Consider the following 19303-nt stretch of genomic DNA (forward strand, 5'->3'; position numbering starts at 1 on the left):
TTCAGTGACCAAATAATCTATGGACCAATACGTCTTTAGACTGTGGCAGGAAAAAGGATGTGTGATGATATCACAAAATTCACAGATTTGTTCTTGATGTCCCTGTCCTTGTGATTGTATTAGATCTGCCACATAACCCTTTGATATATTAATGGGGCGAAAATCTGCCAGTACTAGGATTTGGTCCTGTGATCACTACAAGGAAGGTTTTGTCAAATCTTTTTTGTGCTCAAATCATTGAAATATTCCTTAACAGCTGCTGTGTTTTAATCTCCAAGCTTTTTTTTTGAAGAGGCAAAATTTTATTGAAAAGAAGAGAGATTGCTTTGTTGCTTTTTTAAACAAGATAAAATGCATTTTTCATGTATTCATTGAGTGTGGAATTTCAGAGAGGTCAGCAAAAATGTTTACTTCCATTTTTGAGCATTTTCTTCTTATGACAATTTCCCCACATCTTCTGTACATAATCCTTATTGTATAATACTGAAAATCTCTTCAACTGGGTGCTCTCTACATGCTTTGGTTGTGTTTTGCAGATAAAAAAAAAACTATTTTTGTTTATTTTAGCTTCTACACTATATCTGGCTTATGAGATCTCCCCAGTCCATCGATATTAGGTCAACATTGGAGTACAGTCAGCAACTTTTTATTTGAGTTAGTAAATAAGTAACAGTAATATCAAAAAGTTAGACTACAAAGAATCCTAATAAGATGAATTACTGTTCTTTGCATCTGAGCGCTAATTCTTAGATTTCTCATTAAGCTAAGCCTATCTTAACTGTTGAAGCCTCTAAGCAGGTTCTCTATTCCTACTAAAGGTCAAACACGTTTCTTTCAGTAACCTTGGGTTGTCCCAGATCCCTCTGGCATACTTTGATATTTAGGAAAGCTCTTGGCAGATAAATCCTAATTATTTTAATTACCGGTTTTTCTTTAGTGCTGAAAATAAAATGTGTAGTTTTGGGATATCTGTGTTATTGAACTGTTTGTCTGTAAATAAAATTTGCTTGCTTAAAGCATTCAGATTGCCTAAGGTTTCTGGAGAAACATGGACATATTTCCCAAAGGAATTGTTCACTTTGCATTTGATGTATTTGAAGTTTGATGCTAATGACAGTTTTACTCTTAATTCTCTTGAATTTGACTGTTATTCCCATGGAAAAGATGAAAAAGTTGTTCTTACCTCAGGACTGGGCTAACAATATTGAGAGATTGCTGAACTGTTTAAAATAGCATCTTAGTTGTTAAACTGACACAACTGCGCTCAAGTAAATGTGAAAGACTCCCTGTCATTATTTTGCAGAACTAATGGAAGTTTCCTGGACAACACTTTTTTTTTGTGTTTGTGTAAATTGGCCACAGTTTGTGAACTTCTGCTACCATCCACTTCAAGGTCGAGTGTGTTGTGTATTCAGAGGTACTTGTCTGCACACCACCGTTGTTGGAGTTCCTCTTCGTGCCTTGTTTGGCACAATGGTCGGTAACCTTGCCGTTTCTTTAGCATTTGTTTGTTTTTTTTTTACAAGGCCAAGTTGCCAGCTCAAAGCTCAACCCAGCATGGATAGAAAGCATGCAAGCAGCTGGCCAGATTTGAACCTAGGACCCCCTGCCTCAAAGGCTGGGGCAGGTGCCACTACTCCACCGGCCGCCTAACACCACTGTTGGAGCATGTAGTTATTTGAGTTCCTGTTGCCTTCCTTTCAGCTTGAACTAGCCTAACCGTTCTCCTCTGACCACTCTCATTGTCATGGTATTAGGCTTGCTGACCACAAAGTTCTGAACTCAGACTTGAGCCCTATCAGATATAAAAAGCCGTGAGCACTTTCACTATGGAGAGATTATACTGTAACTACCCAACCTTCAATGTTGAATTCACTTCCCTGTTTATTCTCCATGGTGAGTTTAGCTACCGATACCCACTTTTCAAGCAGTGAGTCCCTTCTCTCTACCAAAGAGAAGACATTACCAGCTAACAAAGTAGTTTAAAACATGGTTCATTTATTTTCAGTGAGACGTTTAAATCAAAACAACTCTGTTAAAACAGGTTTAAGACTTAAAATGTTTTTTTAAATCTTAAACATTTCTCAAACATAAGATTTCTCAAATGCAGTATTAAGTTTTGCAACTTCAAAACATTAAACGAATTAAAAGGACATCAGAGTCTGAAATACGAGTCTAACTTCGTGTTTTATTTTGTGAACCACATATGTATCATGTGGTAGCGTGTTAATGTATGCAATTCATGTATTTTTACATATAACTTGCAATTATTTAAATAAACAATGCTATCTCAAATATTACTGAAATACTTAGTACCCAACACTCCTTGCTTGGGTATAAACTAACTCAATATAAAATGCATTTCAGCTATATTCATGGTATATTATATAATACAACTGCTATATACTGACATCCACAACATTGTAAATTTTGAATTGTCCCACTGAAGCTTAAATATTTAATCATTGTAGAGGCTTTTGGGATAATATCTTTCCTGACAAGGGGGATCACTCTGCTTGGCAGGTGAGACTGGTGGCTGTGAAACAATCTCAGGTTCTGGGGCCTTCTCTGTAGTAGTTGTAGGAGTTGACTTTGACTGCAGGAAGTGATTCTGACAGTCCTGGACACCTTCCTTTTCCTTTTTTCTTCTTCGAGTTTGTGCATCTTGATCTTTGGAAGATGCGTTTCATTCATTGGAGTATTCTTATTAATCCTTCTCTTGCTCCCTTAATGATCTGATCTCTCCTCTTAGTTTCCTCATCCATATCATCATCTGACAAATCCTATTTTAGTACGTATCTTGTTTCATGTTTTACTTTGCGAGGTACGTACGTATCATGTGGTAGTGTGATGACGTACGCAATTCACATTTTTTATGATAACTGATAATGAATTGTTTAAATGAACGAGATTGCTATATACACACACACACACACACACACACACACACACACACACACACACTCTCTCTTACTCAAATATTAAATACACAACAAAGGATTTCTCAAACACAAAGAACTTCTCAAAACACAATTCCTATAAACTAAAAAGGCATACAATGATGTGACGAATAATTTATGCGTTGCCAAAACCAAAGCTGGAGGAATGGATTCTTGTTCACCCATGTTTCTTTGATGTTCCTTCGCCCATTCCTAATAAGTCTGAACTGCTTTCTACACTTGTATCCTTTTTTTTCTCTTGGGTGACTTCATAAGCTTATGATTGTCTACTAGCATCTTTTGAAGACATACAGTAGATCTCAGTTTAAACTTCACTGTTCACAAACGTTATGAAGCTAAGTTCTGAGTTAGTCATAGAGAAGTACAGCAGGGAAATAGGCCCTTCGGCCTACCTTATCCATGCTAGAAAAAACTTCATAAAACCATTTCAATTATAAACACATCAGTTATTGATATGCTAAATAATATTATCCATCTGGTTTGCTACCATCCCTGAACTAAACAACTTAGAGTCAACTTGTCTATTTTGAAACAAGCCAAATTAAACCATTGTGTTAAACTCATCTTGAGCAGTAATAAAGGAGGCAGGGCGAGTTAGCATATGCTTTTCAGAGACAGAGCATCTGAAAAGCTGTTTTATGGAGAGTGTTTGTTTTAACTTCTAGCTGATTATTGCTTTCCATTTATGTTTTAAGAACTGAAGACTGACGCCCATTTATGACCAGAAACTGAACAAACTGTTAGTTGAAGGTTTACTTACTACCTTTGATCTGACAAGTGGCAGATGCTGTGTTTAGAGAGCAGAGATTAGCAAACAACCATGGAGTGAATAGCCATCGTATCATTAAAAAGGCATTGTCGTCCACAGAACTGCTGCTGGCACCATTCTCTGTAAACTCTAGTGACTGTTGTGCGTCATTACCCCAGGAGACCAGCAGTTTGAGATACTCATACCAACCTGTCTACCACGAGCAGTCATTCCATGGTCAAAGTCACTTAAGTCACATTTCTTCCCCATTCTGATGTTTGGTCTGAAACATTACTGAACCTTTTGACCATGCCTATATGCTTTAATGCTTTGAGTTGCTGCCACATGATTAGCTAATTAGATATTTTTATTAACAAGCAATTGTCCAGCTGTACCTAATAAAGTGGCCACTGAGGGTATTTGCTATCATGTTTCCTAGCTGACAACACTAAAACTTCATTAAAGTGTATTCAAGCACTTGTTGACGTTCTGAAAGAAATGAAGGACTATAAGTAAATTTGTGGTATTTCTGCTCTTCATTACTATCCCCAGTGCTTGGAGTCTGGCATTCGTGCTGACGTAATGAGTTTTCTTCCAAAAAAGTAATTCTTGGGGGGCGTCACATGATGACGTGGGATTGAGACGCGTAAATCCAGCTCTCCCGCAACAAATCAGCAAAGTACTGTTTAAACAAAACAAAGTTGATAAATATTTTCTGAAAACTATTTATAAACTTTGTAAGACTACTTTACGATATGCCTCCTAAACCGCAACAAAAGAAGTCTGCTGTTGCGAAGCAGCCGCGAGACGGGAAGAAAAAAGGGCCTACTGCAACGATGGAGCCTCGGACTCAGGTTGGATCTCCTTCGGTAGAACAGGGAGCAATGGTGGTGGTAGCGGTTTCTCCGAAGAAGATACCGGAAATGCACATGTGCAAAGAAGAGCGCATGTGCAAATCGACACAACGCAAACTACAAGAACCGACAGCCACTGCAATTGAAAATGACTCAGAGTCAGAATTGGATTCTGCAGAGAACACAGATGAAGAAGAGGAGGAAGAATTGGAAGCAAGTGGAAGTAAAGGAGATGATAGAGACATAAGAAAGGCTATATTGCAATTAACGGCTGAACTAAGAAAAGTAAGAGCAGAGCTTAGAGATACGAAGATGTGCTATAATAAAGTTATGGAAAGACAGGACAAAATGGATAAGAAGCTTCAGAAGATGGAAAGAGCAATGGGGCATATGAATGATAGAGTGGAAAAAACAGAAAATGATCTGCTTGTCTGGAACTCGGAAAGAAATCGACTCTTGGAGAAAGTGGACATGTTGGAAAATTTCAGTAGACATAATAATATTAAAATTGTTGGTCTTAAAGAAGGTAAGGAGGGAGAAAAACTAATAGAATTTTTTCAAAGATGGATCCCGGATGTTTTGCAAATGGAAGAGGAGGTTCGACCAATTGAAATTGAGCGGGCACATAGAGCTCTAAGACCAAAACCAAAAGATGACCAATATCCACGATCGATTTTAATAAAATTCTTAAGATTTCAAGACAAGGAAAGGATTCTACAGGCAGCTGCTCGAGCTGCCAAGGATAGAAAAGGGCCATTGATGATTAAAGGGAACAAAGTTTTTTTCTACCCTGATATAAGTTATGAACTTTTGAAGAGAAGGAAGAAATTTAATCCAGTGAAAAAAAACCCTATGGGATCATGGTTATCAATTTATACTGCGTTATCCTGCAACCTTGAAGATTTTTTTGCCTGTTGGAGAAAAAAGATTTTTTCATGACTACCAGAAAGCAGAGCAGTTTGTGCGAGATTCTCTGAATATTCACCAGATACAAGAACAAATCCAGGGGAGCGAGATAGGTTGAAGATGAAGATTGAGTCAAAGAATGGACTTGTTGGATTTTTGAAGCTGGATGAATGTATAAATATATTATTAATTATATGAGGGGGTAAGAAAGGTTAAAATTGGAGGAATATTAGTTGGGAATAGTAATACTAATTTTGTCTATATATATATATATATAATTTTTTTTGTTGCGGGGGAGCTGGAAGAAGCACTGATCAATTGCTACGCTAATCATGTGTGCAAGCGTGGCTTTTGCCATGACCCGTAAAATGGAAGGGGGTAGCGTTGTGTATCTTGTCATTCACAACATTAGTGGGGGGGGGGTATTTTGTTTTTTTCTTTTTTTGTATTCTTTCTATCTTTTTTTCTTTTTGCTTGGAAGGTTGGGAGGGAAACACATAGCAACATGGTGAAGTTTAAAGAGATTCCATAAGGAACTATGAGAGTTGAGAAGATAAGTAATGTTTTAGATTGGAGTAACTTTGTTAAGAATAATGACTAATTTATTGAATTTTTTTGAGTTTTAATGTTAATGGGCTTAATGGACCAGTGAAAAGAAAAAGAATCTTAACACATATTAAAAAAATGAAGATAGATTTAGCAAATCTCTATTAGCAAGGAGACCTTTGTTCCAAAACAGACTTATTCCTTTTACAATGGACAATCAACTTTTATATAATTGGTACCAAAAAGGGATTAAATTTATAGGAGATTGTTTTGAATGAGGTATATTGATGTCATTTGAACAATTAAAGGATAAATATAAAATATCAAATAATACTTTCTTTTGTTACTTTCAATTAAGGGCTTACTTAAAAGGTAAGCTGGGTCAAACAATGTTTTTGCCAAAACGTAATGAAATTGAAATTTTAATTCAAAAAGGGAAAATTAAAAAATTTATTTCCTGTATGTATAATTTGATTCAAGAACAGACAATTAAACAAGGAACCCATAAGTCAAAGCAAAAATGGGAAACAGACTCTGTTTGACAGTATGACAAATACAATAAATGTTTGACTTAGATTAGTACAATATAATTTTTTACACCAATTGTATATTACACCACAAAAAATAAATAGATTAAATTCAAATCTATCCGATAAATGCTTTCGGTGTAATCAAGAAATTGGTACTTTTTTACATTCTACTTGGTCTTGTTTTAAAATTCAACCCTTTTGGATAAATTTAAGAGTCTTATTGGAACAAATTACTGGAACTCAACTTCCACATAACCCTGTATTATTTCTATTAGGTGATATTGAAGGGATAAAACCGAAACTCAAATTGAATAAATATCAGAAAGAATTTATAAAAATTGCATTGGCAGTAGCTAAGAAGACTATAGCAGTTACTTGGAAATCTGATTCGTATTTAAGTATGGATCATTGGAATAATGAAATGGCTAGTTCTATTCCACTTGAAAAAATTACTTATAATTTAAGAGATAAATATGTAACATTTTTGAATATTTGGCGCCCTTATTTACAAAAGATAGGATGGCATATTTAAGTACTCCGATAAAGACCTTGGTCCCTTGGGGAAAGTAACGAATAATTATACCAAATTCATTTTGAATCCCATGGAGCATGTGGAAACCTTCCAATACCCAGGCGGTTCTTTTCTTTTTTTTTTCTCTTTTCTTTCTTTTTAGGTAGGACTATATATGGGGGGGGGAGGGTTAAGGGGAGGGGGGAGGGTAGATTTTATCTTTTCATGTATTCTTTTTGAAAACTCAATAAAAATTATTACAAAAAGTCCAAAATGTGAAAAAAATGCAAATAAAGATGCTTCCTTTTATATAAAAAAAAAGTAATTCTTGAGGATTTGAGGTTGTATTGGTTCAAATTCATTTAAAATTATGGAAGTAATTTTTTAAAAAAAGCATTTTAGTCAAACATTCTTACTAGCTTTTAATTGCTGTATTTTGTGGTTGATTTTTAATGGCTCACTCAACCCCTGTTATGCAGTCGATTTAATGGTTGGAATGGGAGAATTTGTGATAATTTACCAAAATCTCTGGACTCCAGGCAGGTCCCATGGGGGTTGGAGGACAACAAATGCCAAGCCACTGTTTTTAAGAAAAAAAGAATGCAAGCAAAAGCTAGGGTAACTATAGGCCAGTTAGCTTAATACATGTAGTCAGGAGAAATGTTTGAAGCTATCACTAAGCAAGCAATAGTGAGACATTTTGGACAGAAGTGGTTCCATCAGGCAGATACACCACGGATTCAGGAAGAGCCGGTCCTGCTTAATAAATTTACTGGAGCTCTTTGGGGATATAATGAGCACAGTGGATAACGGGGAACAGGTGGATGTTGCATTCTTGCATTTCCAGTAGATGTTTGATATGGTGCTATATAAAAGACTTGCCCATAAAATAAGAATGTATGGAGTTATGGTTAATGCCTTCATTAGGATGGAGGATTGATTTGCCAGTAGAAGGCAGGAAGTTTGGATAACTGGATTTTTCTCTGGTTGGCAATCAGGAGTGAGTGGCCTGCTACGAGATTTGGTACCAGCCCTGCAACTATATGAGTTAATGATTTTGAAGAGGGAATAGTGTAGCGCACTATTGTTGACACTAAATTGGATGGAGAAGTAAAATGTGCAGAGAGTCTGCAGAGTGGTATAGATAGATTAAGTGAGTGGGAAGTGTCTGGCAGATGGAGAGCAATGTTGGTAAATGAGAGGTATTTAACTTTGGAAGGAAAAATTGAAGATCAGATTGTAATCGAAATGGTGAAAGGTTGCAGCATACGCTTGTGCAGAAAAACTTGGGAGTGCTTGGGCATGCATTGCAAAAAGTGTTATGTTACTTCTATTTAAATGTACCGTGGGTTAACTGTAAAGAATCATATTCTGGAAGAATTAGAGAACTTTTATTTACAGTAATAAACAAATGTCTTAACCCAGCCACGTGCTGGAACATTCTGGCAATCCTGCGCATGCTCAGTACTCTGTCCAGTCATGTACTGGCACATCATTGCATGTGATATTACCGCATCTTCCTTTCCTTAAAAAGAGAAAAACAATTAACAATGTTAATCAAAACACATCTATATCAGATAACTGAAACTCTGAAGTTGGCTCTTCCTTAAAGCCTTTGCGATTCTTTCTTAACACCGCTCCCTCCTCTGGACCATGTATGGTCTGGTCTGTGTCCATGTGTTCCTTTTATCTTGTATCCTCACTTCGTCTTCTTGTCCTTCAGACAAATGTTTCCTTAGATCAGTCAATTCACGTTCCACCCATTTGTAATGAAATACGAATCTTCTTTTCTTCATCTGATTCATTCATTAACCGTGTAATCTCTTTTTTATGCTGAGTCTTCATCATTTCAATAACATCTTCCTTGTACTGTGCCCACTTCTTCCTTGTACTGTGCATTCTTGCTCTAGACGGTGATGAAACTGAATCTCATTTTCTCAGTGTCTCTTTCATTATCTCTTGCATTGAAGCAACCTCCTCCTGCCATTGCTTTTTCACATCATCAATTGCCTCCTGTTTGGTCTCCTCAGACACTGCAGTTTTTATATTCTCCATGTCAACATTTGCCTCTGTGAGCTGGACCTGCAGTCGAGTTACTTCACCTTCTGCCAACTGTAATGCAACATTCTGTCACTTCAGCTCTGTGTCACTATCCAAAACAAAAGTTCTTTTTACCAAATTAAGTCTTTCACAGGCAGATAAACCCAGAATTGACTGTACATTTTTGGCATGACCACAAATGAAAGTGTATGCACAATATTTTTGTGTGATACCTTCGCCACGCATGTTCCTTTAACTAGAATGTCTGCACCTGAATACCCAGTCACTTTTATATTTGTCTGATGTAACTTCGGTCTTGGCTTTAAAGCATTAAACTCAGATTCTGCAAGAACGTTTACTTGCGCTCTAGTATCAAGTTTAAACAGAATATTTTTTGATTCACTTGCAACGGAATAGTCCAGTCATTCTTTGTTTATTTTCACAAAGTACATCTATATAAAATTCCTCACATTCATCTTCAAGAATGGCATTTACTTGTTTCGATTTATTTTCATTCTTTCTGTTTTTACAACAGTGTGAAAAATGATTAATCTTACCACAGCCACTGAAAATTTTGCCATATGCGGGACACTGATTTGGACGATGTTCTCACGCACAGCGATCACAAGACTTTTGTCTTTCCGATGCTGTCTTGCTCTCTGTCGGTTTTGTCAGTGTGTTATATTTCTTGAGGTATTCGCTTTTTTTTTACAACGTTTACATTGCAGTTTTCGACAGAAAGCTCTTCAGCCTGCAACGTCACAGTCTCAGAAGCTTTGCAAGGCGCCAAAGCTTTTTCAAAGTTTAAATCTTGCTCCCTCAACAGCCTTTCTCTCAGAGCATTATCTCAAATGCTACAAACAAGTCTATCTTTAATGAGAGAGTCTGTGAGTAATCCAAACTCACATGTTCTACTACGCTTTCTTAACTCAGTAACATACTGATCAATTATTTCGGCGGCTCTCTGTGCACGTGTGAAGAATTTATATCACTCATATGTTAAATTACGCTTAGGTATACAAAATACTTCAAATCTGTCCATTATCGACTTTAAATTGAAATTATCTCCATCTTCAAAGACAATTATTATATACCTCTACTGCGTCATTCCCAATTACATGGAGCAAAAGCTCAGCTTTTTTTTCTGATTTTACTTCATAATCGATCGCTGATAACTACACTTCAAACTGTTGCTTGAATATCCTCCAATTCTCAGCTACATTGCCAATAACGTTTACGGTTTGAACTTTTTTTGATTATTCTCGATTCTCCCGTTTTATTCTTCCAGAACCACTGCTGATACAGTTTCTTCTGTTTAAACGTACTGTGTATTAACAGTAAAGAATCATATTCTGGAAGAATTAGAGAACTTTTATTTACAGTAATAAACAAACATGTCTTAACCCAGCCATGTGCTGGAATATTCTGGCAGTTCCGTGCATGCTCAGTGCTCTGTCCAATCATGTACTGGCACATCATTGCACGTGATACCACCACAAGGTGCAACCAGTTACCAAGAAGGAAAATGGTATATTGGTTTTCATTGGTAGAGGGACTGAATTTAAGAACCGGAAGATTATGTTGCAAAAGTTATAGGGTACTGGGGAGGCTGCACCTGGAGTACTGTGTGCACTTCTAGTCTCCTTACTTGAAGGGATACTGGCTTTGGAAGTGGTGTAGAGGAGGTTCATTGGGTTGAAGGGAAATGAAAGGATTAGCCTGTAAAGACAGATTGAGTTGCCTGGGGCTATACTAGCTGGAATTCAGAAGAATGAGGGGAAAAGTTAGAGGCAGTAAAGTAGTTTCCGCTGGTAGATGAGACTCAAACTAAGGGGCTTAGCCTCAAGATTGAAAGAGAGGGGGTTAGATTTAGGGTGGAGCTGAGGAATTGCTTTTACCAAAGGGTGGTGAATCTGTGGAATTCTATGCCCAGGGAGGCAGAAGAGACTACTTATTAAATATAATAAAGACACAGATTTTTGCATTGTCAGGGAATGAAGGGTTATGGGCAAATGACAAGTAGGTGGAGCTGAATCTACAGCCAGATCAGTCATAATGTTCTTGAATGGCAGTGCAGGCCAGATGGCCTACTCCTACTCCTGTTTCTGTACTGTTTTTATGAGAATAGGCCAGACTCCTTGTAATCTTATAAGGAAAATGCTGTTGATATTTTTCATTTGGTCCCTTTATAGAAATAGATTGAAATTGTTTTTTGTACTGAAATGTTCTGTTTGACTTTTTTGATGACAAAGGGCCACATCCTTCATTTAATTGCTGCTGCTGGCCAAATGGCAGCAATACACAGGAAGGATTTTCTTTATTAGTAAGCTTTTCTTTAAAATATGCTTCCTGAGATTTAACCTGACCACTATTCCTGGCCAATATCCACTCGCTAGAAAAGAAATGTTTCTCACTGAGAATAAACGCATAGAAAGAGATGAGTAACTGCTGCATTCTGGTTTTCACCAAAACATGGCTAAACAACAATATGCCTGACTCAGCGTTTCAACTCGGCACAATGACTCGATTCCATGCAGACAGAAACTCTGTTTGGGAAATCCAAAGAAGTTAAACTCTGTGTTCATTAACAAAAGATGGTGCGCAAACTCATCTGTAGCTACCAGTTACTGTTCTGGGGCAATTGAATTAAATGATGCTGACATTACCTGTTCAGGGAGTTTACTGTTTTATTTATCACCACTGTCTACATTACCCCTCAGTCCCAAGCTTGAGCACGATGGATGCACTAGGAAAGTATTACAGTTTCATCAGCACAAGCATCCAAATGATCTCTTCATAATTGGAGGAGACTTCCATCATGCTAACCTGCAGGATATTTTACCCAAGTTCCGTCAACATGTCACCATGACTACTAGGGGAACAAACAGACTGGCCTGCGTTTGTGAGAAGACACAGACCTTGAGGAATGTGCCCCATCTGTCACCGGCCACATTAGTAAGCATGTAGATGATGTTGGTACATGAAGAACAGTCATCTCACGGCCCAACCAGGAGCCCTGGCTGAACACAGAGGTGGGTTCCCTACTAAAAGCATGGGAAGCTGCCTTCATGTTTGGAGCTCTCAGAGCAGCTGGGAGAAAACTCATCTTGGGCATCAAGAGGGCAAAGACAGCGCAAAAAAAAAACCCAGCAACACCTGTTGGATAGTGAACCCTAGTGTATGTGGCTGGGCGTTAAGTGCGTTACTGACTACACAAAGAGAAACGACATTGAGTGTACCAGTGACACTTCCCTCTCTGATACTCTAAACAACTGTTGTGCATGCTTCGAGGCATGCAGCCCAACGCTGGCCAGGTAACCCCCTCCTAGGTGAGCAGCCACTGTCTGTAACAGCAGCAGGTGTGATAAGAACTCTGCAGAGGTTCAAACTCCATAAGGCAGTCGGCCCAGATAACATCCCAGGCTGAGTACTCGGAGAGTGCACACCAGCTTACTGATGTCTTCACAAATATCTTCAACACTTCATCCATCCAGGCTGCTGTTTTTAAAGTCAAATTATAAACTGAACAAAAGAATAATAAGAGTTTTTGTCAGGGAGTTGAGTGACAACATTTGCAGAGAGCAGGATGATACAAGACAAACCCTAAAGTAAGTTTTATTTGAGGGGGAAAAAAACTTGATTAGCAATTTACTGCATCCATGAGGTAGTTTAAGGCTTGTGGTTTTGATTCCACAGATTTGATTATGTATTCTGAGCCTTGGGTTGATTGGAATTGTCATTAATTCTTTGTGGAATTCTTTGCCACAGGCAGCTGTGGAGGCCAAGTCTTCATGTGTATATATAAGACAGAAGTTGATAAATTCTTGATTGATCAGGGCATGAAGGAAAATGGGGAAGGCAGAAGATTGGGGCTGAGAGGAAAATTGGAACAGCTATGATAAAATGACAGAGCAGACTTGATGGGCCAAATGGCCTAATTCTGCTCCTTTATTTTATGGTTTTATGGTCTAAATCTCGTATTTCACAGGGAGCTGGCATCATAAAAGCTATTCTTCAGTCCTATGGCAAATTTAATTTGTGCACATGCACACAAAAGAGCAATTACCAGTGGGCATTAGGAGACCAGGAAGATCCTATTTCTGTAGGTCATCAATGACTGGAGGTCCGTCAGTAGCTGGATTTTTTGCTTCCTGCAAGTAATGGTGAGCAGTATTTTAGACCATAGGATGTAAGGCTAGAAGTGGACCATTCTGGCCATGGAATCTGCTCTGCCATTCAATCATGGATGGTATTTTTTTCAACCCCATTCTTCTAACTTCCTTTCTTAACCCTTCTATGAGTCAAGATCCTATTAATATCTGACTTAAATATACCAAATGATTTGGCCTGCAAAGCCCTCTGTGGCTACAAATTGTACAGATTCACTATCCTCCATTCAAGATAATCATTTAAAAACGCTTTTGGAAATGTACCAACAAATAATAGAATCAGTATCATTGATGTTAACTAAGTGATTTTCCTTTTCCAAACCATGCATTATTTATTGTTGAATTTCATCTCTATGCATAATGCACAGAATTACTGGAATATTAATGTTTTCCAAGCTAATTTTTGAAGAAAATCTTTTTTGCCTATGAGTGTTGCAGTTTTGGATGAGAGGGTTATATTACTGTACAATATGCCAAAATGAACTTGTGCAAAATATGGGATTTTCCATTCAGGCTATCTTCTGTCATACTGGGCTATAGAAGCACGCTAAATTTAACCTTCAAATATTACATCACTTTGGTAGTTTGTTTGTCTAGCCATGAGGGGTGGGGGGAGGGGGTGTTCTGTCAATGTTGTGTGGAAACTTCAGTTTCAGTAAAATGACTAAAAGATGAGGAAGCTCCAAGGACATCCCTATACTCATTGATGGCAGGGCCCAGCACATGAGTGCCAGAATCAAGGCTGAGGCATTCGGTCATATTCAACCAACAGTGCTGAGTGGATGATCCATAGCTGCTTCCTCCTGAGGTCCCCACCATTATCAAAGTTGGTCTTTATCCAATCTAAATCATGGCGGTCTGTGTCAAGAAACAGTTGAGAGCATTGAAGACAGTGGCAGCAAACTACGTTCTAGATGTACCACTGAAAACTTGCACTCAGGATCTAGCTGTGTCCCAGCTTTGTTGTCCAAGTACAGTTACTGACATATAATCAGTGACATAGAAGATTGGATGTGCAGTTTATGTAAAGTGGACAAACCTAATCTGGCTAATTACCATCCAATCAGTCAAGTCTCAATCACCACCAGCAAAGTGATGGAAATTGGTGGCCACAATGCTTTCCAGCCAAACTTGCCGTCGACCTGGTCACCAGTGCCCAATTGCCAGGAACTCTTGGCTCCACAACTCCTCCTAGCCTTGGTCCAAATATGCATTTAAAAAGCTGAATTCCTTTACGAAGGTGAGAGTAGCTGTCTTTGACATCAAAGCAAAAATTTAACTGAGTATGGCTTCAAGAAACCCTGGGAAAGCTGAGGTCACTGGACATGGGAGGATATTTCAATCATTGAAATCATTGGTTATTGGGAGATCTATCATCCAACCTCTTGAATTCACGGTAGGAATTCTCCATGGCAGGACCTAACCCAAAATATCATAAACACAAGAGACTCAGCAGATCTTGTAAATCAAGTGTAATACACACAAAATGCTGGAGGAACTCAGCATATCAGGCAACATCCATGGAAAGTTAACATTTCAGGCTGAAACCCTTCATCACGACTGGTCTAATTGATGAGAAACTATCTTCAGCTGCTTAATTAGTGAGAGTTCTGTCATAAGAACTGAAGAGGGATGTTTGCTGATTGAACAATACTGTACTCAGTTCCATTTGTAACTCATCAGGAAATGAATCAGTTGATGTCTACATACAGCAGGACTTAGACAAGTAGTAATCAATGACCGACTAGTTCAATAGCAATTAGGAATGGGAAATAAATCCTGGCCTTGCTAACAACACCATCTCCTGAAAAATGAATAACTATAAGTAAAAACTAGTTTCAACCCTTTCTAGATTCTTGGCTAGCTTTGTAATCATGATCCTGGGATTTGAAAAATGCAGTTATAGAAACGCAACCGATTCTGCAGATGCTGGAAATCCTGAGCAGCACACACAACATGCTGGAGGAACTCAGCATGTCAGACAGCATCGATGAAGAGGAATAAACAGTCAACGTTTTGGGCTGAGACCATCATCAGGCCAGGAAAGGAATAAGATTGGGGTAGGGGAAAAAGTACAAGCTGGCAGGTGATATTGCTGAATGCACTTTCCAAATGCCAGTAGAAATCCAACTGATCAACAAAAATAAGTAAACATATTATCAGGAATGGAAGTAATTTGTTTATTTGCAATAAATCTAATAACTGTTATAATAACTGATTCCCTGGAATATTAATGTTATGCCAAAATAATCATCAGGAATTTACAACTTAATTCCTTGCTTTGAGTATTAGTTGCATACTATCAATTTATTGCCAGAGCAATTTTCAGAATAAAATCTGAAGTTGCGTTAACTCTTAAGTATCGTTGCCACTTTCAATGAATAGAATTCTGATCAGTTATCAATCAGGGATATTGAACTGGGTACAGAAGTAATGTTTCTCTTATTTTGTTTTCCTACCTGCAGCACATTAGTCATATACTTTGCTTTTTCTTTTGCCTCCAATCTTTTCCTCCCCTGTGTATACCAAACCAGCACTCTAACAAAATCATCAGCCCAACTAAAAAGCTTTAATTTTGCACTTTCCTTCATACATGTCCAGAGAAACTGAAATGCCAGGTTTTGTAGAGTTTAGTTTCGCCATCTCATTGATCAGTATTACTGGAAATTTCTGATCCAGTGAATGCTTCTGATGAAGAATCAGTTTAAGTGCCTGGCTGCGTATGACTTGCCCTTTTTAGTATCGCTCTGACTACTTGCATCATTTCTCAGCATGCTGTGGTTGAACCTTGAATCAGATGTGCATCTTACTTGCCTTTTTATCTATTTGCAGGTTTTCTGTTAAGACTTTAATTGATCGCTCCTGTTTCGAGACCATTGATGACTCGTGTTCGGAATTTACAAACTTTGCAGCTATTCTCGAGCAAGTCCTGAGTCATCGCCTTAAAGGTAGCATTATGTACTCTGCACATAAAGAATGTAAATTCTGCAACTGGTAGTCAAATGCATTGCCTCAGTCAGAAATGGGGTTAGAACTTGGTGTGGGCAGCAATATATTCAGGTGATGTTAGTATGAAGGGGTATGAATGAAAATTCAAGTTGTGTTCTAAAGTGTGTAAAAACAATGCTGTAATATTGAGATAGTAATGCACTCAAAATGCTGGTGGAACTCAGCAAGCCAGGTAGTATCTATAGAAAGAAATAAACGTTTCGGGCAGAGACCCTTCATCAGGACCGGTCTCGGCCCGAAACGTCAACTGTTCACTCTTTTCCATCGATGCCTCCTGGCCTGCTGAGTTCCTCCAGTATTTGTTTGTATTACCTTGATTTCCAGCATCTGTAGATTTTCTCTTGTTGTAATGTTGAGAATTCAATTTTGTTTGAAAATTTGTGGGATTTTACAGAAATATGCTACTTTTTGAATTTGTTTTCTTGTTGTACCACTGGAACATTGATAGTGAATAAATTGCTACTATTGTAAAGTGACTCGTACTTAAATGTTATTTTTGTATAGTGACAACCAAATCTGATTGCAAGTAAATAAAGCAAGAATGCATATAGAAAATGAATACAGATCACTTCAAAACTGGCTGATATTATTGATTATGCGGTAGAGCAGGGATCCCCAAACTTTTTTGCACTGCAGACCGATTTCGTATTGACAATACTCTTGCGGACCGGCCGACCCCGGGGGTGGGGGGGGGTGGGTAGTGTTGCCAATGGACAAGAGTACAGCCAAATACGTTGTTTACAAAGAGACTGCAATGACCATGAAGCCTTGCGCGGGCACCAGTGCGCATGCATGCTTTACGCATGCGTGTACGTGCTCATTTTTTCTACAAATCGTTTTTGGCGATTCTGTTCGGCGGGGGGGGGGTGTTAATCACAACCGGAGTATAGGTGATAAATGGCTAATACACTCAATTTCGTTTCTAAAAGGGTTTATCTAACGAATTTAATATTAAACATCCAGCGCATATTTTCCTCGCATGAATATAGTGATAAGTCAATTATCAGGGAAGGACAGGGTAGCTTGAAGTAAGTCCAGTAGAAGTGGTAGAGGCAGGTTCGATATTATTTAACGAAAAATTGGATAGGTATATGGACAGGAAATGAATGGAGGGTTATGGGCTGAGTGCAGGTCAGTGGGACGAGGTGAGAGTAGCGTTCGGCGCGGACTAGAAGGGCAGAGATGGCCTGTTTCCGTGCTGTAATTGTTATATGGTTATATAAGTTAATAGCATCATAACATTTTAAGTAACGTTTGGATATTAAACACACAACACATATTTTCCCCGTATGAACATATAAAATCATTGCAACACATCAATATCGCTGAGTCAGTGGGAGCCCTGGGCTTGTTTTCCTGCAACAAGACGGTCCTATCGAGGGGTGATGGGAGACAGCGATACTCGAACTGGGTTCCTTATGTCCAGTCTATTCCGCAATTTGGTTTTCGTTGCATTCATTGCAGAGATATGTTGGAAATGGAAGCAGCGTTTTCAGCGCTTTTGTGGCTATCTCAGGATATTCAGCCTTGACTTTGATCCAGAATGCCGGCAGAGATGTCATGTCAAACACACTTTTCAGCCCGCCGTCATTTGCAAGCTCGAGGAGTTGATCTCCTTCCCGCGCTGACATGGATGGCGCGCGGGTAATGACCTTGCATGCGTAATGGCTCAACAGTGGGCATGACAAGGAATGAGGAAAGGTGCGGCTGACTAATATCGCCAAATCATACCATTTCCTCACGGCCCAGTAACGCATGCTCTGCAGCCCGGTACTGGTCCGTGGCCCGGTGGTTGGGGACCACTGTGGTAGAGCATTATTGTTCAACATAAAACAAAAAAATCATTCAAAGGCTAAAGGTGTTTCTTGGGTTTTTGTCCTATTTGTACAAGATGGGATGAAAGTGGGGAAACACCTTACTTTCTTGCTGTATCTCTTGACAGAAATGGAGGGCTGTTGACGTTGTTGCGTGAATGAAGTCACCGGAGAAAATTACTGGTAGATACAAAATAGCTTCTTTATTCAGCAAAACAAGGTAGAGCAGGCATCACATGGAGACACTTTTGGTGGAAAAGTCTGCTGACCCAACATGCGGTTCAATATTTTATGTACCAATCATCAAAGGACAAATCCATATTTACAATATATGGACAATTTTGAAACTACATACAACATTCACACCTCCTGATTCACATTCACACCACAGATATCCAAGTGAATTTTAATCAGTGGCCTGGTCTGGGATTCACTGCTTTTAGGAACCCATTGTTCAGAGTTGCACTCCAGATTAAATCTACAATACATTTTCAAATGTGAAGATTGGTAGCCTAAGTCAATTGCTAAATGTATGTTCTCAACCTAAAAATCACTCTAACGGGCTATTTTGCTAAATAACTTATTATTCAAAGTGCAAACCTCATTATCATTGGGTTCCTTTTCATATTACCTTGGTATTGCTCTAATATAGAGATTGAGTATATCTGTGTGTATGTGCACTAAGTCTGATTTGATATGCAGCAATTTGAGCATAACTATGAATAATTGGTAAATCATTATTGTTTACATGCTAAATTAATCTGCTCCATTCCATTTAAACTCTCTATTTAAGCTGTTTGCTGCTGCCTCAACAAACCACATTCCCTTGCACACCCATTTGGAAATTCATTTGATATTAAATAAACATTCAACCCCTTGAACTTGCTGCCATTTACAGATTTAGAAATTATTCCCTTTTTAAATCATTAGTATAAATTCTGATGATGTTTACAGCAGTGATCGCAGCACTAGTCCCTATGAGTCAACACCTGTCACCTTCTGTCAGTCCTTTGATGTGGTAAAAGGCTGTGTGCAGCCAGGAACCTAAAATATATTTAGAGTGCAAAACGGTGTCCATGTATTCTAGACTTCACAACAGCTTCCATTTTATTGACCATGTAAAAACTGGCATTCAATGTCTATATAATTCCCAGTCTGGAAGTACGCTGATGTGGGGGACTGAGGAAGTACTTGTAAATGTTGCTTATGATTTGAA

The 19303-nt window shown here is 38.4% G+C and overlaps 1 protein-coding gene across 10 annotated transcripts in view; it reads left to right on the plus strand.

The window, feature by feature from the left end:
* The window catches only part of rundc3b (RUN domain containing 3b), a 103726-nt gene that overhangs the window by 29843 nt on the left and 54580 nt on the right, over window positions 1-19303 (plus strand). For 9 of the 10 annotated variants that reach the window (XM_063044149.1, XM_063044150.1, XM_063044151.1 and 6 more), the window contains exon 2: window positions 16097-16212. The exons of the other annotated variant lie outside the window; for it this stretch is intronic. In XM_063044149.1, coding sequence (XP_062900219.1) covers window positions 16097-16212 — 116 coding nt within the window. The remainder of the gene's footprint in view (window positions 1-16096; window positions 16213-19303) is intronic. 10 annotated transcript variants of the gene reach the window in all.

Source organism: Mobula hypostoma, chromosome 3 (genome assembly GCF_963921235.1).
Source record: "Mobula hypostoma chromosome 3, sMobHyp1.1, whole genome shotgun sequence".
In the NCBI taxonomy this organism is placed as follows: Eukaryota; Metazoa; Chordata; class Chondrichthyes; order Myliobatiformes; family Myliobatidae; genus Mobula; species Mobula hypostoma.